The 27,163-nt window shown below is 48.6% G+C and overlaps 5 protein-coding genes across 14 annotated transcripts; 3 read left to right on the top strand and 2 right to left on the bottom strand.

Moving 5' to 3' along the window:
- The first annotated feature begins 986 nt into the window (after window positions 1-986).
- Window positions 987-2,398, top strand: opn1sw1 (opsin 1 (cone pigments), short-wave-sensitive 1). Its single transcript, XM_015010081.2, has 5 exons — window positions 987-1,352; window positions 1,430-1,598; window positions 1,667-1,832; window positions 1,968-2,207; window positions 2,291-2,398. The coding sequence occupies exons 1-5, from the start codon at window positions 1,013-1,015 to the stop codon at window positions 2,381-2,383; spliced, it is 1,008 nt and encodes a 335-aa protein (XP_014865567.2). The 5' UTR covers window positions 987-1,012; the 3' UTR covers window positions 2,384-2,398.
- Window positions 2,399-2,477: 79 nt separating this feature from the next.
- calua (calumenin a) lies at window positions 2,478-6,153 on the bottom strand. Of its 3 annotated transcripts, none has more exons than XM_088003146.1 (7): window positions 6,046-6,153; window positions 5,519-5,745; window positions 4,549-4,742; window positions 4,305-4,471; window positions 4,169-4,229; window positions 3,531-3,730; window positions 2,478-3,461 (listed from the first exon to the last, which is right to left on the bottom strand). In XM_088003146.1, exons 2-7 carry the CDS (start codon window positions 5,734-5,736, stop codon window positions 3,357-3,359), a joined length of 945 nt encoding a protein of 314 aa, XP_087859272.1. In that variant the 5' UTR covers window positions 5,737-5,745; window positions 6,046-6,153; the 3' UTR covers window positions 2,478-3,356. The 3 variants fall into 3 exon arrangements, with proteins under 3 accessions (XP_087859272.1, XP_014865570.1, XP_014865568.1); XM_015010084.2 differs by having other exon boundaries at window positions 5,872-6,084; XM_015010082.2 differs by having other exon boundaries at window positions 5,869-6,083.
- Window positions 6,154-7,512: 1,359 nt separating this feature from the next.
- Window positions 7,513-9,141, top strand: sco2 (synthesis of cytochrome C oxidase 2). Of its 5 annotated transcripts, none has more exons than XM_015010085.2 (2): window positions 7,513-7,633; window positions 8,256-9,141. In XM_015010085.2, the coding sequence occupies exon 2, from the start codon at window positions 8,269-8,271 to the stop codon at window positions 9,043-9,045; it is 777 nt and encodes a 258-aa protein (XP_014865571.1). In that variant the 5' UTR covers window positions 7,513-7,633; window positions 8,256-8,268; the 3' UTR covers window positions 9,046-9,141. The 5 variants fall into 5 exon arrangements, with proteins under 5 accessions (XP_014865571.1, XP_014865572.1, XP_087859273.1 ...); XM_015010086.2 differs by having other exon boundaries at window positions 7,541-7,633; window positions 8,253-9,141; XM_088003147.1 differs by having other exon boundaries at window positions 7,553-7,691.
- ncaph2 (non-SMC condensin II complex, subunit H2) lies at window positions 9,130-19,694 on the bottom strand. 4 transcript variants are annotated; one of them, XM_015010080.2, is made up of 20 exons: window positions 19,594-19,694; window positions 16,048-16,160; window positions 15,868-15,969; window positions 15,700-15,758; window positions 15,545-15,623; window positions 15,413-15,469; window positions 15,255-15,334; window positions 15,041-15,174; window positions 14,839-14,966; window positions 14,698-14,763; window positions 14,570-14,633; window positions 14,385-14,483; window positions 14,275-14,319; window positions 14,128-14,198; window positions 12,458-12,572; window positions 12,259-12,336; window positions 12,130-12,182; window positions 11,957-12,058; window positions 11,742-11,891; window positions 9,130-9,363 (listed from the first exon to the last, which is right to left on the bottom strand). In XM_015010080.2, exons 2-20 carry the CDS (start codon window positions 16,153-16,155, stop codon window positions 9,235-9,237), a joined length of 1,719 nt encoding a protein of 572 aa, XP_014865566.2. In that variant the 5' UTR covers window positions 16,156-16,160; window positions 19,594-19,694; the 3' UTR covers window positions 9,130-9,234. The 4 variants fall into 4 exon arrangements, with proteins under 4 accessions (XP_014865566.2, XP_014865565.2, XP_087859269.1 ...); XM_015010079.2 differs by having other exon boundaries at window positions 12,130-12,179; XM_088003143.1 differs by having other exon boundaries at window positions 15,255-15,469.
- Window positions 19,695-25,849: 6,155 nt separating this feature from the next.
- Window positions 25,850-26,962, top strand: LOC106931749 (A-type voltage-gated potassium channel KCND2-like). Its single transcript, XM_015010054.2, has one exon. The coding sequence runs from the start codon at window positions 25,850-25,852 to the stop codon at window positions 26,960-26,962; it is 1,113 nt and encodes a 370-aa protein (XP_014865540.2).
- Window positions 26,963-27,163: the final 201 nt, after the last annotated feature.

The raw sequence follows: 27,163 nt of genomic DNA, 5'->3' as shown, positions 1-27,163 counted from the left end.
GTATCATACCCATGCTCGACCGTTCACAGCCTGGTTACGATACAGCCTCGGCTCCGAAGGAGAACCGGGAGGAGAACCAGCAGCAGACTTCCTCATGAGGAAGATGAAGTGATGAAGAGGCAGAGAGGGAGTTGCGCTGCCGCTCCGCATCCTGCTGACCTCCTGCTCGAAGTGGAGCAGCACCAGGAGCAGCGGGAGGAGAACCAGGAGCTGTGGAGTCATTAGAGTCTAAGCTCTTTGTTTGCGGGATTGGGCCGGATTAAGGTGGATGACCCGCTCAGGTACGTCTTAACATCCGGATTAGACCTGAAGTCACGGAAAAGTAAAGGTTCTTATTGGGTTTTACCGGCCAGCCAGCTGCTCTTCATCACTGATCCTCTTCATCAGTTTACAGCTCGATGCGCAGCATCTTACTGTCTAAGCAGAAACACTGGAAGCACAAAGTACTTCTTTAATAACTCACAGGTATAAAAACCATTTATTCTGTGGTTTTCCCATAAGAAGAAAATCGTTTTTAATTGGAAGCGAATTAAGAAAAATTGTTGATCAAAATAATTCAGATAATTTCAATAACAATCCAGTTAAATAAGGGGCGTGTTGATGAAAAGTACGTGATTAGCTTGGATCCTGGAGAAAACCGTTATGACGTGTTAATCTGGAGGTCAGTGTACTTTTTGAACAGATTGATAATCCCTGAAGTCAAACCTCTTCCGCTGCAGACTGTCCTAGTCATTTCAAATCAAACTTTTTTTCTCCAGAAAAAAATCGGACTAGTTGAAGTTTTCATGAGATAAACTGTGTCTGAAAACGAACTTCCTGTTTGACCGGGATGAGTTGTGTGATGCGAGTCTGTTTTCATTGTTTCTTCTTCGTAAAAAGATTAAAGCGTCAGAAGGATTTAATCCGTAAAGTTTGGGAAAAGCCGGCCGGATTATCTTCGCTCTAAGTGGTTTATGGGTGTATATAAAGAAGATGAAGACGCTCGCTGAGGTCGGAGGAACTCAGGGTAAAGATGGGGAAACATTTTCACCTGTACGAGAACATCTCCAAGGTGGACCCCTTCGAGGGGTCCCAGCACTACCTGGCCCCGGCGTGGGCCTTTCACCTGCAGGCGCTCTTCATGGGCTTCGTCTTCTTTGCGGGAACGCCGCTGAACCTGCTGGTCCTCCTGGCCACGGCCAAGTACAAGAAGCTCCGAGCTCCTCTCAACTACATCCTGGTCAACATCTCCTTCGCTGGCTTCATCTTCGTCACCTTCTCCGTCAGCCAGGTGTTTGTGGCCAGTCTGAGGGGCTACTACTTCCTGGGTTACACCTTGTGTGCATTGGAAGCGGCCATGGGCGCCGTGGCAGGTATGGCCGGCAGGTGAGAGGTCCGGGCTGGTGGGTAAAGGTGGCTGATGATGATGATGATGACGTTCTTCCTGCAGGTCTGGTGACGTCCTGGTCGCTTGCCGTGCTCTCCTTCGAGAGGTACCTGGTGATCTGTAAACCATTCGGAGCCTTCAAGTTCGGCAGCTCCCACGCCGCCGCCGCCGTGGTCTTCACCTGGTTCATGGGGGTGGGCTGCGCCTCGCCGCCTTTCTTCGGCTGGAGCAGGTAGGTCTGTCGCCACTGAGGGCAGCTTCTGGCGGTTCCTCCGGCTGACGGAAAGTTGTTGTGTGCAGGTACATCCCGGAAGGCCTGGGCTGCTCCTGCGGACCCGACTGGTACACCCACAATGAGGAGTACGGCTGCACCAGCTACATGTATTTCCTGCTGATCACCTGCTTCTGCATGCCTCTGTCCATCATCATCTTCTCCTACTCGCAGCTGCTGGGCGCGCTGAGAGCCGTGAGTACATCACTGCTCGCTCAGGCCAGGAAGTCAGGGCTTCCACTCAGCAGTTCAGGGAGGAGGAGGCAGTGGAGCTGAATGGGAACCAGAGCTGGTTCTGGTTCTGATGCAGCCTCTCCTAACCTCCTGTAGGTTGCGGCGCAGCAGGCGGAGTCCGCCTCCACCCAGAAGGCTGAGAAGGAGGTGTCCAGGATGATCATCGTGATGGTGGGCTCCTTCGTCACCTGCTACGGCCCCTACGCCCTGACGGGCCTCTGGTACGCCAACTCAGAGGAAGCCAACAAAGACTACCGGCTCGTCACCATCCCTGCGTTCTTCTCCAAGAGCTCCTGCGTCTACAACCCCCTCATCTACGCCTTCATGAACAAACAGGTAAGGAGGACAACCTGGTCCCTCCAGACATTTCCTTCCCGCTCCTAAAGCATCAGGATAACTTCCTGCTCCCTTTCTTCCAGTTCAATGCCTGCATCATGGAAATGGTGTTTGGGAAGAAAATGGAGGAAGCGTCTGAAGTTTCTTCAAAGACTGAGGTGTCCACAGCTTCATAATGTTTGGAGAAAAACTCAGAAGGACATTTGACTTCCCCAAAGGACTTTTAAAGATCTGAGTTCAGAGGATCCACATCAACAACCAACATGTAAATACAGTTTATATAAAAGACACCAGATGATATTTTATTGTAGAATGCATTTGTTTAGATAAAAGCAACAAAAAACAAATAAAAATCTATTCAATTTATTGTCTGCTTGTCCTCAATTATACAAAAATACAAGTTGTGTCTTCAAACCAACAAAACAGTCAGCAACAGTGGGCGAGGTAGGAGCAGATGGAGGCGGGTCCAAACCAGAGAAACAGTTCTATAGAACAGCTGAGAGTTAAACAGCTTCACCAACAGAATCGGTTGATATGAAACCAGGAAGAGCTACAACAGCCACCAGGGGGCAGAGCACCGAGTACCTGGCGGTACCAGGGCAGGGATCCAACCCAAACTGGCTGATACTGCACTGTTATCTTCTGCTGACCTGCCCTCTGGTGGCCGTTTGGGGTGTGGCAGCTCTGTATGAATCTGACCACTTCCATCCAGATCCAACATCTGAGCATTGACACTCTCCTTCAGTTCAAAGGTTAAAGGGAAGTAACTGCTAATTAATGCTAATTAATTAATTAATTAATTAATTAATGGAGTCAGAGGTCAGAACTAAGAAGCTGCATTTGAAGTGTCTAGATGGTTGTTTGGACAGAGATTTTCAGACCAACTGTAAGGCACGATGGTGGAGGGCTGATGATGTGGGCTGGTTTTTGAATGGACCATGGAGGGGTACCTTTGAACTGAGGGAGGGTGTATGTTCTTTTGGTTTGTTTATTCCTAGCGAGGAGCAGAACCAGACTAAGAGTGGAATAATCCTGCAGGTCTTCCTCAGACAAACATCTGCCAGGCAGACCGGATCAGAACCAGGATCAAAATCAGAACTTCTCTCCTCTACAGGTCAGTAATAAATTAGCGATGGAGTCGGGACGTTTCTAGAACTCATCGTGTCGCAGCAACGCCTCGCCATAGTTCGTCACCTGGCTTCCCACAAACAGGTCGAACTTGTTGAGGATTTCCTCCTTGGTAAGTCTCCCGTCCTGGACACAAACAAACGGCAGTCAAACAAAACCGGGCTGGATGCTGACACTAGATGGACTCACACCCACCTTGTTGGAGTCGGACTCATGCAACAGGTGCTTGGCCTCGGCGACAGCATGGTCGTAGTCTGCCGGGAGGATCCAGTCCAGAGTTTCCTCCAGGTCCATCTTCCCGTCCTGGTTCTTGTCTCTGAACTCTGAGAACTGCTGACGCTCTGAGGCGACCCACTCCGGTTCCTCCAATCCGTTCTCTGCGGTGAACATGTCACCTGGCAACAAGAAAAGTAAGGGAGGAGGATCAGAGACGAACCTGCAGCAACGGATCTCTGGGTCTACTGCCAAGAGAGTCCAGAACAAGGAAACACAGAAACACACAGGAAGCAAAGCAGGGAGATGAATGCAGTATCCAGTGGACCAGAGGACCAGAGGACCAATGGACCAGAAGACCAGAGGACCATATCGATGGAAGGGATCAGGATCCTGGTTGGAGGAGCTGCTCCTCACTGAGAGTTCTGATGGTTTTGGATTTACCATCAGACCTCCAGGTGGATCCAGAACCGCTGATCTGTTGTTTCTCCTCAGATCAGCAGACCAGGACAGGTTAGCACTCCAGTAGTCACATGACCCCAACCAGGTGAGGTCACATGACCCTGGCTGGAAAAGGTCAGTATGAAGGTCAGCCCTGAGCCTGGCTGTGGATTCGTTACCGATGTACTCCTTGAGGTCGATGAAGCCGTCTCCGTTCTTGTCTATGTCCTCCATGGTTTCCTGTGGCAGCAGAGAAACAGGTTACCCTGAGGATAGTCACCTGAGCACTGTATCTTGTCCTGATGCTGCCCCTACCTGCACCACCACCTGCTTCATGTACTCATGGTTCTCTGGGTGGAGGAAGGCCATGAACTCCTGCCGGTCTGCGCTCATGTCTCTGTCCCTGTTGGCCACCTTAAAGCGCCTCTCGTCCCTTGCCATCATGTGGGTGTAGTTGTACTCCGTCTCTGTCAGAGGGCCGTCTGGAAGAGGTTGGTCAAGGTCAGAGCTGTTGGTCCCGACACGTTTCATGGACTGCATCTGATCTGCAGTTGCTTACCCAGGTAGCTGCCATACGTGACGTTCCTGTATTCGTCCCAGCTGATCAGGCCATCCTGGTTCAGGTCGAACTCGCTCCACTGGTGTTCAACATCCTCAAACATGTGCCGGCTCTGGACGGCCTCGATCCAGAGCCTCAGCTCGTCCTCCGAGACAAAGTCATCCTTGTTGCTGTCAATCCGATCCACGATGATGCTGCAAGACAAACAGGGAGCAGAGCTCAATGCTGCCATCTGCTGGTAATACACGTTACACACACTGATTGGCTGGGAACCAGGAAGTACCATCCAGCACATTTCCATTTTATCTGCTGGGAAATGTTCAGGAAACATGTGGCTGAACTAGTGTTATTTCACTGCCTTTCAGTGTTTCTGCTGAAACCAAACAGGTCTTCTTTGAATCGAGTGGTTTGGACGGTTCAGCCTCCATTAGAGGCTCTGGAAACAAAGCCTGGGAGGACTGGGAGGACTAGGAAGACTGGGAGGAGTTCCCAGACTTCCTCAGGGAATGTGGAGAAAAGGCCCCGCTGACAGGTGGGGGTGGTATCATGGTCTGGGCTTGGATCGTTGAGACCAGGCGTGTCCAAAGTGCAGCTCGGGGAACATATGTGGCCCTCAAAGTGATTTTGTGCGGCCCTGATCGCAGTACAGAAATGGCACAAATTTGATTTTCCAACTGTGGTGAAATTTGCATTTATGTGACTCCTTTTAAAAAAGATACAGATGAATTCCAGTTTTTAAAAAAAATTTATGACAAAAAGTCTCTTCTGTTGTCAGCCATGTTTTTGTCTTTTACCTTCAGTTCTTAGAAACCAGGACAGCAAACATCCAAAGACACTTTGGTGGTGACCTGAGTTAAGGAAGGGGAACCCACACCCAGCTGCAGACAAAACCTCAGGACACCTCCATGACAGATCAGCTGCTGGGACTGAGCCTGGGAAAGTTAGAGAGAAGGAAAACCTCCATACTGACCTGAGTCTGCGTTTGCTCTCATCAGGCGACAGGCGGTCGAAGGCCTTGGCCTCGTCTTGCCCGAGGAACGCCTCGTGGTCGTAGTCAAAGTTCTGCTTGTCGTCGTGTCGCAGGGTGCTGAGTGGCTCCTCCTGATGGACCCTAGTCCGCCGCTCTGTGGGCTTCCCATCGCCCCTGGCAACCAGGAGGAGCCAGCAGATCAACACTGAGCAGATCATCCTGCCAGACTGACGCAGAGACAGACACATAGATCTAAAAACTATACATGTAACCACCATAGATCTAAAAAAAACTAGAGATCCTACCACCGTAGATCTGACCACCATAGATCTAAAAACTATAGATCTCACCACCATAGATATGATCAGCATAGATGTGATCAGCATAGATCTCCTCCAGGAGCCTCTTCCAACATCTAGCAGTAGTTTTCTAGCCGGTCTCCAGCTCTGCTCTTGATCAGGCTGACCTCATCCTGACCTTTTACGGTCAAACAGGAAGTGAGCCTAGGTGAGGCTCCGCAGACTCACCTGACGCTGCTGCTGCCGTCCGGCTCTCCTCTGGTTCTGATCTGCAGAGATTCTCCTCTCACACAGACGGCCCAACTTCTGGCCAATCACAGCCCAGCTGCAGCCGCTCTCCTCATCTGATTGGTCCGCAGCGTCAGAAGGAGAATGAGGGTGAGGAGGGGGAGGAGCTGCCACGTCCTCAGAGCAGAAACAGACAGAACTGCAGCAGCAGGTCCAAACTCGTCAGGGTTCGGTACCGGTCCAAAACCCTCCGAGGTTCAGCAGCGGGTCAGATGGGTTTCAGTGGTATGTCATGGTTCTGGTTCTGGTTTATTGGGTCTTTTGGTTCTACAGAAACCAGCTGCCGGTTCCTTGAAAATGTTCTGGTTTCATCTGGACCGATCGGTTCCCACAGGCCCAGATTACCAGAACCTTCTCCTAGAACTCTAAATTGAAGCGGGTTCTGGACCGGGCCGAACAGGTTCTGGATGGACCTCTCTCCAGCAGGTCAAAGGTCACGCTGTGGGTGCCATAATGTTAAAGCTCCAGAAGAATTTTAACGGATCAGAACCAGTCAGGCGTTAGAGAAGTCCAGATCACAACCGTAGCAGAACCACATCAGATCAGATGAAACCAAATGTTTCAGAACCAAACAGTTCTGTTCATCTCAGGTTGTGTCTGATCTGATAACAGAAACTAATTTCTGCCTCACTTGGTTCTGGTTCTGGTAATACCGGGTCAGTGGTCCAAATTGTTCCGACCGGACCAGAACCTGAAATATATACAGGATCAGTTAGAGCTTCATGGGCCGAAACCAGAACCGTTTATCTCTTCTTGATAAACATGGAACCAGAGCAGAACCGGTTCTGATATGTTCTGCTGGTTCTGACCCAGACAGGAAGTCCTTCTTTTCATCCAGTTCTGTTCTCCGTGGTTCTGACCCGGTATAATATACCATCTCGATACCGAAACACTTGGAGAGTTCATTTGGTTTAATAATCTGTTCCAGAACCAGCAGACTGAATTCGGTCCTGGAACAATCTGTAGGGGTTTCAAGTTCTGACCCGATTGAAGGGAAAAATTTATTATTTCAGGTGCAACTCAGAAAAAAACAAAAACAAAACTGATTTATAAACCTGGAGGGAAACGGGTCGAAGCAAAAGGTTCTGGAGTGGTTCTGACAAAGATCCATAATTCAGCTTGTTAACCTGTTTAGATGGTGTTCTAGTTATCAGGTGGAACCAGATCCTGGTTCTGGTCAGAACCAGGATCTGGTTTTGGCTTCGAGTTTCTCCACAGGAGTTCCCCTAGTTTTCTGAGCTCTAACGACAGGAACATTCCTCCACAGAGAGGTTTTCCCTCCACAGAACTTTGGTTGTGATCGGGTCAGTCTCCTTCAGAACCCGAAGACGGACTGGGAGACTCCGAACCCGAAGGAAAATACCGCAGCTCCGCCAGTCATTGGACGGTTTCGTTTTTGAACGGACCATTCAGCAGCAGGCAGTCCGGCGGTGTTTCTGGTCCGGGTGGAAACATCAGTGGTGTGTTTTAATTAGATGTGAGTGGCAGCAAAAGCAGATGGTTCTGTGCTGATCAGGTGAGGAAGCAGGTGAGTTCTGAACGGAACCATGAGGTCAGAACCTCTTTAAAGCTATTACCTCAAGAGGGTAAGTGTAGCTCACGTTGTTAGTTTTATGCTAACTGGTACCTAGCTGTTTTTCTCTCTCTGTAATAAAACACTTCAGTTCGTCTAGCCGGTCGGTTCTGTGGAGGTTAGGTCCACTGAGCTAAAGCAGTGTCGGTTCGGCTGTAATGCGCTGCTAGAGGTCAGTTACAACACAGCAGGACTGTTGGATGGCCGCCATATTGGTCGTGTCAAGCGCCTGACGCTCCTAAACGGAAATGAACCCTAACCCTGTATGGTTTTATATTTATAAATCTGTACTTTAATCTATTTCCAGTCCTTCCACTAAACCACCAGAGCCTGATATTAATACCTGCTGTTGTTTCTGCCACATTTACACGGAAATTAATCAGCCAGTGAAACCTGATACCTGGTTTAATAATCAGTCAGGTGTTGTGGCTGCATGTTCTCTAATGTTCTCACAGAGAACAAGAGAAAACATGAGAAATATGAAATATTTTATTTCATATTTTCTCTAATGTTGTTCACATTCTCATTCTTTTCCTCATTTTCCATCATATTCTCCATATCCTATATGTGCCAGCAGGGAACCGTCAGCCATGTTGAGACTGAGGTGCACCCTCCGTGGAGGTGGTGGCGTCCTGCTGTGTCTCCATCGGACAGCCCAGTACCGGTATCCGAGTGGACCTGAGCGGGTTCTGACCCGGTCCCTGTCCCGGACTCCGGACTCGTCCCGGGTCGCGCTGAAGCTGCAGACCCGGTTGGGGGTGACGCTGCTGGTCGGGGTGGGGTTGCTGGGCGCGTGGTGGTGGGTGGAGCAGGAGAAGCAGCAACGGCGGCGGCGGCAGCGAGTGGAGCAGCTCCGGACGGTGGCTCTGGGTCAGGGGACGTTCAGCCTGCTGGACCACACGGGCCACCGCCGGACCAAGCAGGACTTCCTGGGCCGCTGGGTCCTCCTGTATTTCGGCTTTACACACTGCCCCGACATCTGCCCCGACGAGCTGGACAAGCTGAGCGCCGTGGTGTCGGCTCTGGACCGGGACCCGGCCCTGCCGCGCCTGCAGCCGCTCTTCATCACTGTAGACCCGGAGCGGGACGACGTGGCGGCGCTGGCCAGCTACGTCCGGGATTTCCACCCGCGGCTGGTCGGGCTAACCGGGACACCGGAAGAGGTGCGTCACGCGGGGCGGGACTTCCGGGTGTACGCCAGCGCGGGGCCGAAGGACGAGGACGGGGACTACATGGTAGATCACAGCGTGCTGCTGTACCTGGTTAGTCCGGACGGGCTCTTTCTGGACTACTACAACCGAACCAAAAGCCCGGAGCAGATCGCCGAGAGCATCCGGAATCACATCCGGAACCACGTCCCGCTGTAGGAGCGTGGAAACCAGCGGGACGCGGATCCTCAGCAGGAACAGACACGATCATATTTATTTGAGCATCAGGTTCAATAAAACAACTTTCTGCCAAAAGTGTGAATATTTTATTTAATTGGAGAGGAACAAGAGCCGTCCTGTGTGATCGGGGGAGCAGCCGGTCCAGCTGGACCATCAGAACCGAGCCCATCAGCTGGAGTCCGCCAGCGTCTTGAAGCGGTCCGTGGCTCGCTGCGTGCTCAGCAGAGTTAATGACATGGAGTCCACGCTGGCCTCCAGGCCCGCAGCACTGTCCACCTCCACCGAGTAGTCGTTGGCCTGCAGGGGGCGAAACACCCAGGTTAAAGGTCAAGTCACCCCCATCAGAGCCTAACCACAGCAAAGTGGGGGCACTGCTGCCAACTTGGACTAAAAAATAATCAAAATCTGAACAGGAACAAAGAATCAAAGATGAAACATTTTACTGTGACCTCTGACCTGCCACTGCTAACAAAACCTGTTGCTATGGCAAAGTTACTTTATCCTGTTGGAAACAAATATAATGGGTCTGAACAATAAATCAGATGATTTATAGTATCTATAATAGCGGTTCTCAACATGGGCGGTACCGCCCCCAGGGGGCGTTCAGAGGACGGCAGGGGGCGTTGGCGGACATTTTTACAAAAGGGGGGCGCTGGGATTCCTCTGGGGGGCGTTTGGTCGAAGGTAAACTTTACACCTTATATGCACAACAATGCCAGTTTAGACTCTGAGCAACTTGGTAAAACTGTATTGTGTAACATTAAACATGCTTGGCTGCAACGGTATCGATGGCAGCTCTTCTTCTATTCAGTGTTTGTTAGCTTCTGTTAGCTTCTTGGCGCAGCTCCGTTCTCCTGCTACTGGTAGCTGAAATCACGATACCCTCACTGTGTATCCCTCTGAAAAATGAACCATTTAAATAAAGAAATCCCTCCATGGTGAAACCCCGATAGAGAGCGTTCATTTTATAGCGTTAACACCGGAGCTGTAAGGTCCGGTATGAAACGAGGGTGATAGAACAGCACGGCACTTTTAAATTTCAATAATCAGAATGCAGAAATTGTTTCCGTTGTTTTAAAAGGTTTATGTCAGTCTGCCTTTCCCCATCGATACGCTTCCCGACCGCCCTGCACCTTAGGGGGTAAAAAAAATAAAGACGCACAAAACTCTGAAACAGGAGAAGCGGGACATAAAACGGGGCGACGAACTAGATGTGAATTATGGCATAAAAACAGAGAATCTGACGCTGAACAGTGAAAAATCAACACATGATGTGAAACATGATGATTAGACGGAGCAGCAGGTGATGAGTGAAGATTAATGATGGACAATAAATGATAAAATAAATCTAACAGGAAAGAAACTAAAGTGGACACAGCAATAAACCAGGAGAGGATAATATTAATCAGAGGAAACTAAATAGAAATGAATGAAGAACAAAATGCAAGAATAAACTAAGAAACTAAAGTAAATACAGAGGAATAAACTGGTATGGCAAGACCTTTAGAGCAATAATTAATACAGAGACTGTATGGCAAGAATAAACAGACACTATTTCCAGATAAAAGGTGAAATAATATTGATGAAGTGCCATGGGTTTGTTGAGACCACATCTAGTACTGAGAATAAATATCTGATCTGATATCTGATCACTTATATTTTAATTAGATTTTATATATGTATTTCTTCAATATTATTTTTCATGTCAGTGTTAATGTCATGAGGCTGATGACTCCATGACACTTTCAGTTTGACTCATTAGGATTTGATTAAGAACCAGATTTGTTCTTTGTAATTTCTGTCCAGTAAAACTATTAATCTATAATCAATAGACAGGTCTATATGAAGATATAATCCATGTTTCTCTCTCCTATTTGTACGGCATTAAAAGGAACTTTTGTTTTTCCACTGAAAGCTCTGGTTTGCACAGTAAATGCCATGTGGGTGAAATTTTATGGATGATACTCTGATGTCCCATTCTCCTGAAGGCAGCACAGAGCTGCACCACCAGAAGAGAAGAAGAGCTATGATTAATGTAGTTACAGTTCTATCCATGTTTTAATGCTGCAGAGCTCAGTCGGTTTGCTAATAGTTCAAAGTTTAAACTGGCATGTTGTTCATCTTTTATCTGGTAATTTTATCCAAGATTTAACAGCTAGAAAATGTTACAAAATAAGAATATTTTTTCCACTCTGATTGGCTGCTGTTGGCCTACAGATTTTAACTTGAATGTTCATTGCATTTTTCATAGACACCTGTGAAAATAATTTCTATTCCCATGGCTTTTTTGTTCTCGAGAAAATAATTTTTGATGATAAATACAGAAACAAGCATAAAAATCAAAACATCTACAATAGTGATAGTAATATTAATGATAAAATAATGGTCAGTGCAAAGTAGCCTGCAAATTCTTTGGTGGGGGGCGCTGGCCCAAAAAAGGTTGAGAAACACTGATCTATAATATCAATAATGGTACTGAGCCCGGCTCAGGTTCTGGTTCTGGTTCTGCTGGGATTCCTTAAAAACCTTTTAATCTGCTTTGAATAATAAATCATTGGAGAATCATCCAGCAGCTCCACCAACAGCCAGGACATGACCTCCCTAAAACCCTGGAGGACAATGAGAAGGAGCAGGAGCAGGAGGAAGAGGAGGAGGAGGAGAAAGAGGAAGTTTACCAGCTGCAGTGACGCCAGCAGCAGCTTGCAGGCCTCCATGTTGTCCAAACCGCGGACGATGGAGGCAAAGGAGCGCCTGCAGCCGACGGCGCCCAGCTGGGTGACGATCCGCTCTCCGTAGGCGTGGATGTCAAACGGAGGTCGGTCCTCCTGGAAAACAGAGATGTGAGCAGCGGCCCAGAACCGGGACGGTACCAGGAGGCTCCCTGTCTCACCTGCAGCGCCAGCTCCGGGCGGATCTTGTCCTCCCAGTCCCTGACCCGGCGGGACAGAGCCGATTCTTGGGTGTAGCCCTGGCTGTGCACCACAAGCTGCTCCTGAATGCACCACAGAGAGGGTCAGGCGGTCCGTGTCAGGCGGTCCAGTCCGGGTTGTACGACTCACTTACCACACGCAGCTTCACCAGCTCTTCATACGTCAGGTCGTCCCGCTGAGCTTCTGCTGGAGGACAAGAACACGACCCTGAGGACCTCCTGTCTACTCCAGCTCACCTGGAGGTCACCTGGAGGTCACGTACCTGGGGAGGCGGAGTCCGGTCCTCTGAACTCGGCAGGAAGGCCATCCAACTCGGCGTCCGAGTTGTCTGAGTCTCCGCCTATTGGAGGACAAAGCAGAGGGATGAACCTGTTGCTGGGTCAGGGGTCAGAGGTTACTGGTCAGCTGCTGCTAACAGCTCAGACGCAGCAGAGAACTGGATCAGAACCGGAGACACTGACCCAGCAGCTCAGCAGGTGTGACATCATGCACTGGCCCCGCCCCCAGCTGCTGTGGCCCCGCCTCCTCCAGCTGCAGGAAGGTTCTCCGGAGCTCCTCCTCCGTCATGACGACGCCCTTTGATCCCAGACAGTTACTCAGCAACAGGAAATACAGTCAGGAACTTCCTCTTAATTCACTGGCTTATTGATGCATTTATTCCTTCAAAATAAAGCTCTGCTGTGTCATTCACACCAGTTAGAAACTGGAAACCAGTGGAGAGCGACAAACTGCCTCATGCATAAAAGAGTTTACAGTTTTCACACTAAAACTTGTCGCCGGACAAATTTAGAAAAGTACGGCGCACTAAAACACCAGATGTATGAAGCTGTGCTGCGCTCAGACCTGCTCACCTTTCCTTTATCAAACCTGATTTACAGGAAGCAGAGCAGCTGCTGGTCGCCTCCAGAAATACATCTTAATGTAGAAATAGTAGAAATATTCATTTATACTAATTTGCATGGTTACTGCCGCCACGTGAAGCAGTAACCATGGCAACGTCCTTGTTTGTACCAGTAAAAGTATCTGTAATAATCATTATATATTTTATTTAAAAGGTGTTTTCAGGGCACATAAGGTCAAATCACAAAGAATAAAAACATTTTAAAGAAAAACTACTAAAAAGTAAAGAGTAAAGTGGTCCGGGTCGGACCTGCTGCTGCGGCAGAGCCTCCGGGTCGGACCTGCTGCTGCGGCAGAGCCTCCAGCTGGTTTACAGACCAGAGAGGTTCTGAATGTGGACGTTTGCTCTGCAGACAGGAATCAGCAGCAGAAGCTGCATTCACAGAGTAGAGATGCTTTCTGTCCATAAGGCGCTTTCACAAAGCAGGCGGCTCCACTGGAGGACGGCTGCAGCTGGACCGGTACCGCTGGTACCGCTCTAAGTTCTGCTCAGAGCTCCAGGATGAATCTAAACGCTGATGGACCATCAGATGGATCTGATCTGTGATCAATCCTCCATCAGAGCCAAAGCTCCTCAGGTAGCGGCTCACCTGGATCAGCTGCTGATGGACCTGATCGTCTCCTGATCAGAACCGAACCTGGTGGATCCATCTGCTGATCAGCCTGTTTTCTCTCCAGTCAGAATGAAATGAGCCTCAGATGCTTTCAGACGATGAGTTACATCTTCATGAGACAAACTGAGGAAGTTATTATTTACATCAGAGGGAAGTTTTACCTTCCTTTAGTTTATTTTCTTTATTTTTCAGATTATTGTCTGAGGATAAATGTGGTTCAGTTTCATCGTTTAAACAATAAAATAATAAAATCATCGGGTTTTATTCTTGGTCTAAATAACTGAATCAGGTTTCAGTGGATTTATGGGAGTTTTGACTCTGTAGTTTATTATTGTCCACAGATAAAGTTTGTGTGGCTGCAGCACATTTTCACCGCAGGTCAAAAGTTTGTGTATATTAACCCGTTTTTCACACCATGTTCATCTTTATACATGGCGACTTGCGTAAAATATGGCAGCGATGCATTTCCTGTGCTCACGTCGCTTTAGACATGAGGCCCCAGAACCGGTCCATTTAGACAAAACAGAGCCTGGAGGAACCAGCAGCAGACAGTCCTCGTTTCCCCTTGACCTGCCGGACAGACAGGAAGCAGCCGGACGTCCATCCACTGGACTCACCAGCGTCCTGCAGAGTGTCCTCTGTCTCCGGACTTTGTCCCTCAGCGTCCTCAGGTAGAGGTAGTTAAGGTCTGAAAAATCACAGAGTGTCAGCCAAGCATGATGGTTCTGGTTCTGACCCAGACCCGTCAGGCGGTCCTAGCGTACCTGGGAAGCTGGGTCCGACCTTCAGCTTGGGTTCTGGGGGCTGGACTGCAACAGAAACACAGGTCAGACAGCAGAACCTTACAGGAGGACCGGACTGGACAGAAACTCACAGGCTCCTCGGAACCAGGACCGGAAGTCCTGCAGAACCGACCGCTTCCTCTTCCTCTTCCCCCCGTCATCCAGACCGTCAGGAACCCGGTAGCACCTCCCTGAGGAAGAGGAGGAGGAGGAAGAGCAGTATCAGAAGTCAGCCTGAGACGGTGAAGCATCAGAACCGGGTCGGTCCAGGTCTCACCTGGTGTGAGGGGCCGGTCTCCTCCCAGGGCGGCATACGGGTCATGGAGGGTCCAGTTACTCACCTGGAACACCTGAGAGTCAGCCTGAGGAAGAGGAGTGGCGTGATGAAGGTGAAATGGCTCTTACAGCAGCTGGAGGCTCCTCCTCTTCCTCCTGCCGCGCCGCAGCATGCCGTATCAGCCGGCCTTCACCCTGGAACCAGAACCAGAACCCATGAGAACCAGAAGCCAATCAGAACCAGAACCGTCTTCAGGAGGCTGTCCGCACCGAGACCTGTTGCCGCTCGATGTGCTCCTCCAGGTCCGGTTCCAGGTTCAGTTCCTCCTGGACAGGAAGGAAGTCTTCTGCAGAGCCTCCTGCAGCTTCATCGGGGTCAAAGGTCACAGCAGATTCAGCTGCAGGAGGGAGCAGGAAGACAGCAGGTCACCCTGTGACCAGCAGGGGGAGACGGCGCGGAGCAGAAGCCTACCTGCAGCTGATTGGTCCAGCAGGAACCTGGAGGCTGCAGCTGATTGGAGCATCAGGACGATGAGGTCATCAGGTCCCGGCAGGAACAGGTTGACCCGGAAGTCCTTCTGGCTGCACAGCACATCCCCCCCAACACTATAGGGGTTATGGGGGGGGGGGAGGACATGAGACACAGCAGAGGACAGAGGGACAGAGGACATGAGACGGGGACAAACCTGATGAGAGGCAGCTTGTTCTTCTCCTGAGTCTCAGGAGGGATCAGGGCCTCTGGAGGCAGAGGAACCACACTGATGTCCTGTAGGGGACAGGAGACAGGCTGAGGGACAGGAGACAGGCTGAGGGACAGGAGACAGGCTGAGGGACAGACACTCACTGTGTGAGGCTCCGTCCTTGGGGACGTGGCAGACTCGTCCAGCTCCAGAGGAGTGAACTGCAGCAGAGAGAAGCAGTGCCTACATTACCCAGAATGCTCAGCACCCTGTCACAGCCAGCTTCCTGTTCTCACCACAGCCAGATCCTCAGCTTCCTGCTCCATCTGGTCTGCTGCTGCTGCCCCCTGCTGGGCTGCTGCCGCCCGGCTGCGCCTGGAGACACACCAGAACCAGAACTAGAACCAGAACCAGAACACGACCCACTGGACCCTCAGGCGGCACTGCTCACTTCTTGTTGTCGCTGATGAACTCCAGAGTCTGGAACACCAAGCTGTGGAGCAGCTCCACCTGCAACACCAGAGACGGGAAGCCGTGACGTCACACTGACCCCGCCCACACAATGACGTCACACTGACCCCGCCCACACAATGATGTCACACTGAGCCGCCCCTCCCACCTTCTTGCTGTAGATGCAGGTAGAGCCCTGGATGAGCAGCGCAGCCTCAGCGAAGTTCAACCTGGTTCTCCCTCCGTCAAAGGTGATGCACATCTCATCCAGCTGCAGCCAGGTACAGAGGTGGACAGAGGTCAAAGGTCATAGAGGCCACGTGAGGTTTCTACCTAACAGGAAGCTCACCTCCTCCAGGTAGTCGTTGAGCTCTGACGCCACATCGATCTCCCAGTTCTTGGTGAGCTCTCTGATTGGCTGCAGCAGGTGGGAGTACCTGCTCTCTGTGGACTCCATGACACCTGGAGGGACGGACAGGTGAGAGGACAGAAGAGATGCATTCTGGGCAAGAACCAACCAGTAAACCTCTATGGAGCGGTTTCAAACGGGTAAACAGCTGGGCCTGGTTCCAAAGAAGCTGCAATGTTCCTGCTGCTCGATGTCCAGAACCAGAACTTGATCGGGAGGGCTGGCTAATAGTGTGCAATGGAGGTCGGAACCACTCCAGAACCCAGACAAAGCTGAAGTTGGTTTCCGACTCCAGCTTCCAGTTCAGGAAATGGCTAACGGGCGATTCCACCTAATTATTCACGACTTTCCGCATCTTTAATCAACTCTAGTTAAAAAACTACAACACCTGGACACTCCAAACCTGGACTGGGTTATTCTGCTCTAACAGCAGAATATCTAAAACCATGTTTGGGATTTGTGAAACTTTTTTTCTGATTTGTGAAACTTCAATAAAGTTCTGATGACTATTCACACTTGCTCCATGCAGGTTTGTTCAAATTCAATTAATCCCAAAGGGAATTAAATGTCGGTGCAACTCATTCATTCTTCAAAGTGTCATTGTAGATGGTGATGGCTGTTGGAAGCAGCGGTCTGTGAAGTGCAGTTTCACAAATCCCAAACATGGTTTTAAATATTCTGCTATTAGAGCAGAATAATCCAGTCCAGGTTTGAAGTGTCTCTAGGTGTTGTAGTTTTGGAATTAGAGCAGTTCTGTGAATTAGAGCAGTGTGACCGAGATCCAAAAAAAGGACAAAAATTGTCCTTTATTGAAGTTTCACAAATCCCAGACATGGTTCTAAATATTCTACTACTATTTGAGAATAATCCAGTCCTGGTTTGAAGAGTCTAGGTGTTGTAGTTTTTTAACTAGAGTAGATTATAGATGCGAAAGGCAGTTAAAAATTAGGTGAACTCGCCCTTTAGCCATTTCCCGAAGCGGAGAGAAGGACCTCGCTGCAGCAAACCCCCCCGCCAGTCTCTTACCTTATTTGGAAATGGGACCATTGCACTCCGGAAGTTAAGGGGGCGCTATTTCCTATTTTATCCGCGTTCTCCTGTTTTAATTTTCTTTTGAAATCTGTGATATAGCTTCAACTGTAGGAAGGAGTTTCTCTCTCAGCATGTATTTGAACTTCTCTTTTTTATTTACTTCAGCGCAGCTCACAGTTTTTTTTAACAATTTCCGTTGCTTTCAGTGTACTTCTAAATCTGCTCCTTTTTCGTATCTTTTCGGGTCTCCTACTGCCTCTAGTGGCATGGTGGTGGTAGCACAACTAATATAAATACATTACTAAATCAGAATACCAAAGTCTTTATTATTTATTATTAATTCTCGCATAACTGGAACCACAAAAGATAAAGTTCCTCACAAAACACCATACCTTTTAATTGTCTTAAGGAAGCAGAGCTAATTAAATGACATAAACAAGACCTGGAAGTGGTTCCAGTTTCACTCGTTGGCCAACCTGTTGAAACTACGGCAAATTTTAAATACCTTGGATCATTCCTGGACAGTCAGCTCAATTTTGCTGAAAACACTGACTACATTTTTAAGAAACATCTCTCTATCTTTTAAAAAGACCCAGTGATCTTGGGGTTACCTAACAAGTGCAACTCGTCCAAAACCTCTAGTTAGTTAGAGGTAACATTAGCTAACATTACCTCTAGTTAAGTAATGTTAATATTTTAACTATGACTTAAAATGTTAAAACTTAAAAATTTAGCTTAAGTTTTAACTTATCTCAAGTTTTAACTGTTGAGAGCTCTAGCTTTTCATCTCCCCGGTGGTTTGGTCACATGAGCTGCAGACTAACAGACAATCTTTTAAGAATACTTGGAAAAATAGCAGGAAAAATAGTAGGTAAATAGTGGTGAAACCATGGAAGACGGCATAAAATATTTCAGCAGAGAGCATCCATCCTCTTTTTTTCGTCAGTTTGAGCTCATGAAGGCATTACTGTGTTCCTCTGGTAACTATAGAACGTCTATTAGACGTCATTCACTGACAGTGGAATAATTATTCTTAGCCAAACTAAATGATAACATTTACCTGTAGCGTGCTAAGTGTTTACTTGATGCACAAATTGTTGATATTGTGATTCTATTAATGAGTTTTATTTTATTGTTTTAGAGTCAAAATTTCCACCTTGGAAGACTAAATAGTTTAATCATATTTTTTCCTATATATAGGACTCTACCAACAAAACAAAAATGTAGATTATTGCTTGTTTAACAACCCTGGTTATTCGTCTGTGAACCTAATTAATTTGTTCATTATTGACTTTTGCTCAATTAAATTTCTTATGTATACATTGTATATGGTATTTTTTATTGTTGTTGATAATGTTGTTTTTCATGTCTTATTTCTTTTGTTCCTCCTATAATTGATGGAGATACATAGATATTATTTATTATATATAAAGGTGTTGTTTATGTCCTAATTACCTAATTAGCTCTACATCCTGAAGAAAAATATGGTATTTTAGAAGATAATTTGTCTTTCACGTTGCCAGTAATGGCGAAATTAATAGTAAATAATAAAGATTTTGTGGTATTCTCGTTCAGTGACATAATTATATTAGTTGTGTTACTACCCCCATGCCTTTAGAGGCAGTAGCAGGCCCGAAAAGGTGCGACTAAGAAACAGATTTAGAAGTACACAGAAAGCTACAGAATTCGTTAAAAGCTGTGAGCTGCGCTGAAGTAAATAAAAAAGAGAAGTTGAAATACATGCCAAGAGTGAAACTCCTTCCTACAGTTGAAGCTATATCACAGATTTCAAAAGAAAATTAAAACGGGAGAACGCGGATAATATAGGAAATAGCGCCCCCTTAACTTCCGGAGTGCAATGGTCCCATTTCCAAATAAGGTAAGAGACTGACAGTGGTCCGTCCCGCCCCTTTCTGTTTGCTGCAGAGAGGTGGACTTGGAATCGGAAACCAACTTCAGCTTCGTAGAACCAAGACAGACCAACTCTGGGTTAGCAGTAACGAGTAATGGTCCATCAGAAACTCTGAGATTCCTCAGAGATCAGTTTAAAGACGGACATCCATTCATTTATAAAGCTTTAGTCTGACTTGGCTCCGTTTATTATTCATAGCAAAGCAGATCCTCTGGTTTTGATATTTAAATTTTAATAAAATGTTGAAAATTAAAAACCTAGCTGAATCAATCCCAGGCCGAACACATCCGACAATCCCACCGACAAGAACCACAGCGTCTCTGGTCCTCGGTCCGGTTCGATTCGCCCAAAGTGAAACTGAAACCCCAAAACCTGACAGAATCTAAACAGAATCTGGCTCGGAATTAGACTCTCTACACAGCAGGTCATTTTACCAATGTGATGACGTCAACTCATTGCAAAGTCATTAACGGCACCAATAGGCTTAAATTAACTCATGATAAACTGAATATTTCAGGTTATTTTACTAAAATGAAACTCACCGACCAGGTAGAAGCTCGCTTTCAGTCAATCAACACTCAAGCAACCCGCGCTTATTTTCTTCTTCTATGGTTTAATATCGCTGCAGCTCAACGCGCTGCCACCTGCAGGTGAACTGCTGCATTACTTACAAAAACAAACAGCGCTATTAAAATATTTCATAGAAAATTATGTTTGATTTAATATTTCAAGTTTCAGCCTCTCTTGAAAAAAACATAAGAAAAGTCTTCATCTGTTTTAATTAATATTAAATATATTTCATGAATGAATCATGAAGTTATAATGTTTGCGCAAGGTGATTATTCACTCCTGAAGCCTCTCGGTGCTGTTCTGTTTGTCTTGGACTAAAAAGCAGCAGAAACAGCTCTTCACTGAATTATTAAAATGATAAACAATGTGGTGGGAAAACTATGAGAAAGATATTAAATCAGAAAAACTGGATGTGATGTGGCTTCGTGGCCACAGGATGGAAGCATTTGTCAGAAAGACAGGAAGGAGTTGTTTTTACATTATGGGTCTGGAAATCAGATCATAAATTGTTTTTATTATCCAGCTTTACTATGTAAAGACTACTATATCCATTTTTATTTTGAAATATTAAAGTTTTTCTATTACATTAATATCCATTTTTATATTTTCATTATATTGTTTTTTATATTTTGGACTGTAGCCCCACCCCCTCCGTCAGTCTGGCCCCGCCCCCTCTTGCTGTGAGCGGAAGCAGCTGGAGTAAAAAATATTTCTCCTCCTTTTTGCTGGCCTGCTCCTCTTCCTCCTCTTCCTCCCAGACGGGTCACTGCTCTGATGTGGAACCAGCAACTGGGCCGAGTCGGTTCTTGTTTTCAGGGGTGGGATGAAGCCAGAGGTTCTGGGTTTGAGCGGGTCGTCCTCTGGGTCCAGTTCAGGTTCTGCTGCCAGGATGAACCTGAATGATGAAGATGAAGCAGTGATCTTCATCATCAGTGATGATGATTGGCTGAGGCTCTGTCTCTGCTCCATAGACGGTGCAGCGCTGCTCTGGTCCTGAAATCTGGGTCAGTACCAGAACCAGAACCAGGAGAGCTTCTTGTATAAAGCTGTTTATGAATTAGATTTATAACTGGACCTGAAGAGAACCAGCGAGTAGAACCTTCAGACCGATGAGTGGCCCTTAGGGCGAGCTGTTTAATATTTAATATCCAGGTGGGTCCAGCCACAGTGGACAAAAGCCTGGGAATTAAATGGCTCAACAGCTTGCCATACATGGACCCTCTCTGAGGCCTTCAGCACCATGACCCTTGACCCCAAACGTTTTAGCTGCCAGGCCTCAACAGAACAGAAAGAGACTGCACAGCTGGAACTGACACTCCGGATCTTCATCTCTGACCCGGAACCGGAACCAGAACCGGGTCACATTCAGAAACAAGATCATTCAAACCTTTTTCTGTGTTTCTACAGTTAGTTCTGGTTCTGATCAGGTTCTGGTTCTGATCAGGTGATCCCAGTTGACAGTAACTCATTATTTCCAGTCGCTCACCGTTGCCATGACAATGAGCCACTAATGACTCATCATCATCACACAGAACTTCATCAGTACCTTTCAGAGGTTCTGGTTCTGACCCGTGTTCCGGGGCTGCTGGTTGAATCAGACAGGAAGTTCTGCTGCGTCGCATGAGGTGTTTCCATGGCAACGTGCAGTTCTGGTACCGGACTAGCCAGTCCCGGTTCTACCGACTCTGACCCGGTCCAATCAGGAAACAAATGAGGAAGCAGCAGGAATCCATCAGAACACGGCAATCCCAGAGGCCCAGTCGGGCCGGGCAGAACCAGAACAGAACATGAATCACAGCAGGAAACCCAGCCCATTAATCCGGCCCGGTTCCATCTGACAGCTCTGCAGCAGAACCGGGCCTGCAGACGGTTGTGATGGATGGCGGCCTGGTTCTGGTTTGGTTTACCTGAACTGCATCAGCTGCTGCTGACCGGGTTCATCAGAAAGTTCTGGTTCTGTCTGTCTGGACCATGGCAGGGTTCTGTTCCTGAACCGAGAGGAGAGCGGTCCAACGGACGGAGTCCCTGCAACCGGGGCGTCCGGACCCCAACAGCCTACCCGAACCCCCCAAGCCTCCCTGCAGCTGGACAAACACCTGTGGCCAATCAGGGACCAGAACGGTGTGTGCGTGCGTGTGTGTGTAATACCTTGTGGGGACGATTTTCCTGACATATACTACGTTGTGAGGACCAATTGCTCCTGTTTTTGGGTCAGGGGTCAGAGTTAGGACTAAGGTATGAATTGAGTTTTGGTTGGTTAGGCTGTAGGAATGAATGGAAGTCAATGGAAAGTCCCCACAAAGATAGCAACACAAACATGTGTGTGTGTGTGTGTGTGTGTGTGTGCATGTGTGCCAGTGTGTGTGTTAGAGTGTGTTAGTGTGTGTTAGAGTGTGTTAGTGTGTGTGTTAGTGTGTGTTAGTGTGTGTTAGAGTGTGTTAGTGTGTGTTAGAGTGTGTTAATGTGTGTTAATGTGTGTTAGTGTGTGTTAGAGTGTGTTAGTGTGTGTGTTAGTGTGTGTTAGTGTGTGTTAGAGTGTGTTAGTGTGTTAGTGTGTGTTAGTGTGTGTTAGTGTGTTAGTGTGTGTGTTAGTGTGTGTTAGTGTGTGTTAGTGTGTGTGTTAGTGTGTGTTAGTGTGTGTTAGTGTGTGTTAGTGTGTGTGTTAGTGTGTGTTAGTGTGTGTTAGAGTGTGTGTTAGTGTGTGTTAGTGTGTGTTGTGTGTTAGTGTGTGTTAGAGTGTGTGTTAGTGTGTGTTAGTGTGTGTGTTAGTGTGTTAGTGTGTGTTAGAGTGTGTGTTAGTGTGTGTTAGAGTGTGTGTTAGTGTGTGTTAGTGTGTGTGTTAGAGTGTGTTAGTGTGTGTTAGTGTGTGTTAGTGTGTGTGTGATGGAGGCACTGTCTCCCGGGACGATCCTGATCACCTCCATCTGTCAGTGACAGCAGAGGATCATGGGAGTGTGTGATGTCACACTGAGACGTTAATGAAGTCGCTCAGTCTGGTTCCTTCCCGGTCTGGGTTGGCGAGAAGTCCACAGAACCAGAACCGGTCCGGGTCTGACCGCATTACTGCTGGTACTTCTGTAACCTCTGTGCTGTCAGAGGTCAGAGGTCAGAGGTGGTTCACCTTTAGTTGTGAAGCCTCAGCCGTCATTCACAGAGGGTCAGAGGTCAAAGATCAAGGGTCGGTTCATTTGGCCTCCTGACACTAAAACTTGGACCTGAGGCCAGAACCGCCCGACGGTTCTGGTTCTGATCTATTTTGGTCCAAACTCCTAAAATATCCTGAAAGCCGCTGCAGCTAAAAACAGATCAGAGAGTCTAGAAATAGAACCGAGCTGCAGATGTACTGTCGACCCGGTTCTGCTCAGAGGCGGTACTGACCCGTTGGGTTCTGCTAAATATCGGAGCAGATTTGTCCATCAGGCGGTTCATGAACCAAACGGACCAGAAGGTTCTTCTGGGAGTCGATGACTGAATGAGTGTTTCCACCAGAACCGTCTCTGTCATCCACGTCGATTCGACCGTCACCTGAATGTGGATCTACATTCAGATTTTATTTTATACTGAATCAAGGTTACGAATCAATATTGATTCATGTACATGTTTTACTCTGACAGGTCTCCATCTAACATAATATTAAGTTTTTTCCACTTGGCAGACGATGGCTATCTTACATTAACATATTTCCAAAAATGTGAGTAGACAAACTTAAAAAATGACAACATATAACATTTTATTTAAGAAAACAGGCATAGATCTGTAAACATATTTGATTTCTTTGTGACTGTCAGAACATCAGATTATTGTCAGGAGGTTCAGTTTGTTCTGTATGAACCAGGAAACAGGCCCAGTTGGGCCAACGGGTCTGACTGGTGCCTTCCTCCTGCTGTGGCGCCTGATGGAGCCACTGCAGTCGGTCAGCTTTGGGTCAAACTGCAGAAACAGAGATAAGAGAGAGGAAGGCGCCGGTTAGAACAGGTGATCTAACCATCTGTGCTACCCATCAATCCATCCTACCTTGTGGTGATGCGCTCATCGATGCTACGCCACATTCTGCTGACTCAGCAGATTTCTTATCCTACCTGTGGAAGTTTCATTTTGTCTGTTTTAGTTCGTCGAAGATTACGGTAAGCTTTATTTAATTTATTTTATATCTGGCTTCATTAAGCTGCTGTATGACTTCATGTTTTTAGCTTACATGACAGCAGCTTGTAAATATATTTATGGTTTTAGTTTTCCGTCTGCAGTGTCATTACTACTGTAAACAGGTCATTGTTTGGTGGTTAATCAGGACAAAATATGTTGCTTTGTGGCCTATTTTATCTCTATGCGTTAAAATATTTCAGATTTGACTCTTTTTTTATAAACTTTGTTAAACAGAGCATGTTGTGATGCTATGTGAGATTGAAGCTGTAATATCCGTGTAATATCAGTGTATATAAAGCATATCCTGTCATTCCAGTGACCTGCGCAGTTCGGTGGACACATTGTGGCTGTTGCTGATAACAGACGCTATGAAACGGGTTAATGCACATAAAGGAGATGTGGTGATCTGTATCTGTCTGTGTTTCATTTGATTCCAATAAATCCTGTTTCCCCTATCTGATACCGTTTCATTCTTACACTTCTGTATTTAACATATTTTACAAAGGTAGGATATTCTGATATTCAGGTTGCACAGTGGTGCAGTTTATAGAGCTGTTGCCTTGCAGCAAGAAGGTTCTGGGTTCGATTCCCGGCCCGGGTCTTTCTGCATGGAGTTTGCATGTTCTCCCAGTGCATGGTGGGTTCTCTCCGGTTCTCTGGCTTCCTCCCACAGTCACTGTAAATCCTCCCTATTTGTGTGTGGTTGTGTGTCCTGTCTGTCTCTGTGTTGTCCTGCGACAGACTGGCGACCTGTCCAGGGTGACCCCGCCTCTCGCCCAAAATGTCTCACTGGAGAGGCACCAGTACCCCTCCTGACCCAACTAGGTAGCAGTTTTAGACGCGTAGCACTGGCAGATAGACAGGTATCGATCTGTGCTACATCTGACCGATGAACACCGAGTCAGAAAGACGATTTTAAAATCGTGTTTAAATTAAACCGATTAACCAATCACAGCCGCGTCACATCATCACGTCAAACCTGACAGGTGGGACCCCTGATTGACCCCTGATTACTGTCCCTAAAGCCAGTGTGTTCAGGAACCTCCAGAGTCTCTGGATCTCCTGCAGAGATCTCCAGGTTCTGATCCGCTGGGCTCAGTGGAGCCGGTGGCCCGGTTACCATGGCAACAGCAGCAAGGTAATGTCAGGAGGAGCCGTCCATCAGCTATCAGAGGGTCAGAACCAGGACCAGAGCTCCAGCTGGAGGAGGGATCAGGTAGCATCCATGAGTTGATGATGGACATTCCAGCTGTTTCTGAAGGGAAAAGCTTCACGTCTTCTACTGGTGGGACTGGAGGAACTGGGCCATCAGACTGGTTTCCTTCACTAAAGGGAAACGCAGCAGCGCTCCGTCCTTCTGTCTGCGGACCTCATGTTGAGAACCGCTGCCGTTTCTGAAACATTTCAGGAGAAACTGAGCAGCACAGAGCATACCAGAGTCACAGGAACGCGCAGCTCCAGGGACCAATCATTAAACTAATCAGTACGTCAGAGGTTTCTCCCGGCGCGTGACGCGGGCTGCGTGGCGGGCTCCCCCTCCCCCTCCCCCAGATTAGCGGGGACTCTCTGGCTCCGCCCACCGGGATGGAGTGGGGGGGGGGAGTGAGCAGCACCTGTGTGACCAGATCGAGCCGCTGCGGCTTCTTCTCCTCCAGCCGAACCTCCAGTTCATCTGCATAGGTTCGGTTCTGTTCGGACTTTCTCCTCTCCCTACAGGGAACCGCTGCGGAGCCGGACCGGGAGGCTGCAACTCCGGGTTCGGTTCGGGATTCTCCTTAGAGCTGGAAGACTTGTTGCAGGAAGACCTTCCGGTCCGGTCCGGTCCGGATCACAGGAAGCGGGTTGGACCTGCTGCTTCCTTCTGAAGGTTTTCGCCTCTGAACAGCCAGAAAGTGAGCGGCTGAACTCTGGAGCGCCGCTTTCAGCTTTACGCGCTTTACGCACCGACTTTGTGCGTAAAGCTTCGCGCTCCGGCTGACCCGGAGCTCCGAACTCCGCTCGCTGGTTCCCGGATGTCCGCTTGTTGACCTGCGGCTGTCTGAACCTCTGTCTAACCCTCCAAAGCCTCCGGAGCTCTAGGCCAGCATGGCTGCGGGAGTCGCAGCCTGGATGCCGTTTGCCCGCGCCGCGGCCGTCGGCTGGATGCCGGTGGCCAGCGCGCCCATGCCGGCGCCTCCGCGGGAGAAGCAGCGCGACCGGGACGGGCTGATCGTGCTGAACGTCAGTGGCACAAAGTTCCAGACGTGGCGGGACACGCTGGAGCGCTATCCGGACACCCTGCTGGGCAGCTCGGAGAGGGACTTCTTCTTCCACGAGGAGCGCAACGAGTTCTTCTTCGACCGCGACCCGGACATCTTCCGCCACATCCTGAACTTCTACCGCACCGGAAAGCTGCACTACCCGCGCCAGGAGTGCATCTCCGCCTATGAGGAGGAGCTGGGCTTCTTCGGCATCGTCCCAGAGATAATCGGAGACTGCTGCTACGAGGACTACAAGGACCGGCGGCGGGAGAACCAGGAGCGCATCCAGGACGACGAGGAGAGCGAGCAGAGCAGCGACCTGATGCCCGCGGATGCCAGCTTCCGGGAGACCATGTGGCGCGCCTTCGAGAACCCGCACACCTCCACCATGGCGCTGGTCTTCTACTACGTCACCGGCTTCTTCATCGCGGTGTCCGTCATGGCCAACGTGGTGGAGACGGTGCCGTGCGGCGCCACGCCGAACCGTGTCAAGGTGCTGTCCTGCGGGGAGCGCTACGCGCTGGCCTTCTTCTGCCTGGACACGGCGTGCGTCATGATCTTCACGGTGGAGTACCTGCTGCGCCTCCTGGCGGCGCCCAGCCGCTACAGGTTCGTCAAGAGCGTGATGAGCGTTATCGACGTGGTGGCCATCATGCCGTACTACATCGGCCTGGTCATGACGGACAACGAGGACGTGAGCGGCGCCTTCGTCACCCTGCGGGTCTTCCGCGTCTTTCGGATCTTCAAGTTCTCGCGGCACTCTGCGGGACTTCGCATTCTGGGCTACACGCTTAAGAGCTGCGCGTCGGAGCTGGGCTTCCTGCTCTTCTCCCTCACCATGGCCATCATCATCTTCGCCACCGTCATGTTCTACGCCGAGAAGGGCTCCGGCAGCAAGTTCACCAGCATCCCGGCAGCCTTCTGGTACACCATCGTTACCATGACAACACTGGGGTGAGTAACGCCGCCTATTTGGTTGTGGTCCCAAAGTGGGCGGGGCTGATTTTCAGGACGGATGTGCAGCTCCTGTTTCTGGAGGTTCAGGAAAAGTTCTGCTAAGAGGCGGAACAGAGCCACTAAAGTGGACCCAGAGGTTCATCTGTCCACCAGAACCGGCCCAGTGGGTTAGCAGCAGATCATCTACTGGTTTCCAGTTGGT

The sequence above is a fragment of the Poecilia mexicana genome, unplaced genomic scaffold (genome assembly GCF_051168715.1).
Source record: "Poecilia mexicana isolate PSO_F unplaced genomic scaffold, ASM5116871v1 scaffold_23, whole genome shotgun sequence".
Taxonomy (NCBI): Eukaryota; Metazoa; Chordata; class Actinopteri; order Cyprinodontiformes; family Poeciliidae; genus Poecilia; species Poecilia mexicana.
This window is presented reverse-complemented; position numbering and strand designations above follow the sequence as displayed.

Coding starts and splice junctions, on each gene's coding strand:
- opn1sw1 (XM_015010081.2), top strand. CDS start 1,013: ATGGGGAAACATTTTCACCTGTACGAGAACATCTCCAAGGTGGACCCC. Junction 1,353..1,429: donor GGCCATGGGCGCCGTGGCAG/GTATGGCCGGCA, acceptor TTCTTCCTGCAG/GTCTGGTGACGTCCTGGTCG. Junction 2,208..2,290: donor ACGCCTTCATGAACAAACAG/GTAAGGAGGACA, acceptor CCTTTCTTCCAG/TTCAATGCCTGCATCATGGA.
- calua (XM_015010082.2), bottom strand. CDS start 5,904: ATGCTGATCACATCTATGCTGATCATATCTATGGTG. Junction 4,743..5,518: donor GAGAGCAAACGCAGACTCAG/GTCAGTATGGAG, acceptor TTTGTCTTGCAG/CATCATCGTGGATCGGATTG. Junction 4,230..4,304: donor TGAAGCAGGTGGTGGTGCAG/GTAGGGGCAGCA, acceptor CTGCTGCCACAG/GAAACCATGGAGGACATAGA.
- sco2 (XM_015010085.2), top strand. CDS start 8,269: ATGTTGAGACTGAGGTGCACCCTCCGTGGAGGTGGTGGCGTCCTGCTG.
- ncaph2 (XM_088003143.1), bottom strand. CDS start 16,155: ATGGAGTCCACAGAGAGCAGGTACTCCCACCTGCTGCAGCCAATCAGA. Junction 15,970..16,047: donor TCAACGACTACCTGGAGGAG/GTGAGCTTCCTG, acceptor ACCTGGCTGCAG/CTGGATGAGATGTGCATCAC. Junction 12,183..12,258: donor ACCGGACTCCGCCTCCCCAG/GTACGTGACCTC, acceptor CTTGTCCTCCAG/CAGAAGCTCAGCGGGACGAC.
- LOC106931749 (XM_015010054.2), top strand. CDS start 25,850: ATGGCTGCGGGAGTCGCAGCCTGGATGCCGTTTGCCCGCGCCGCGGCC.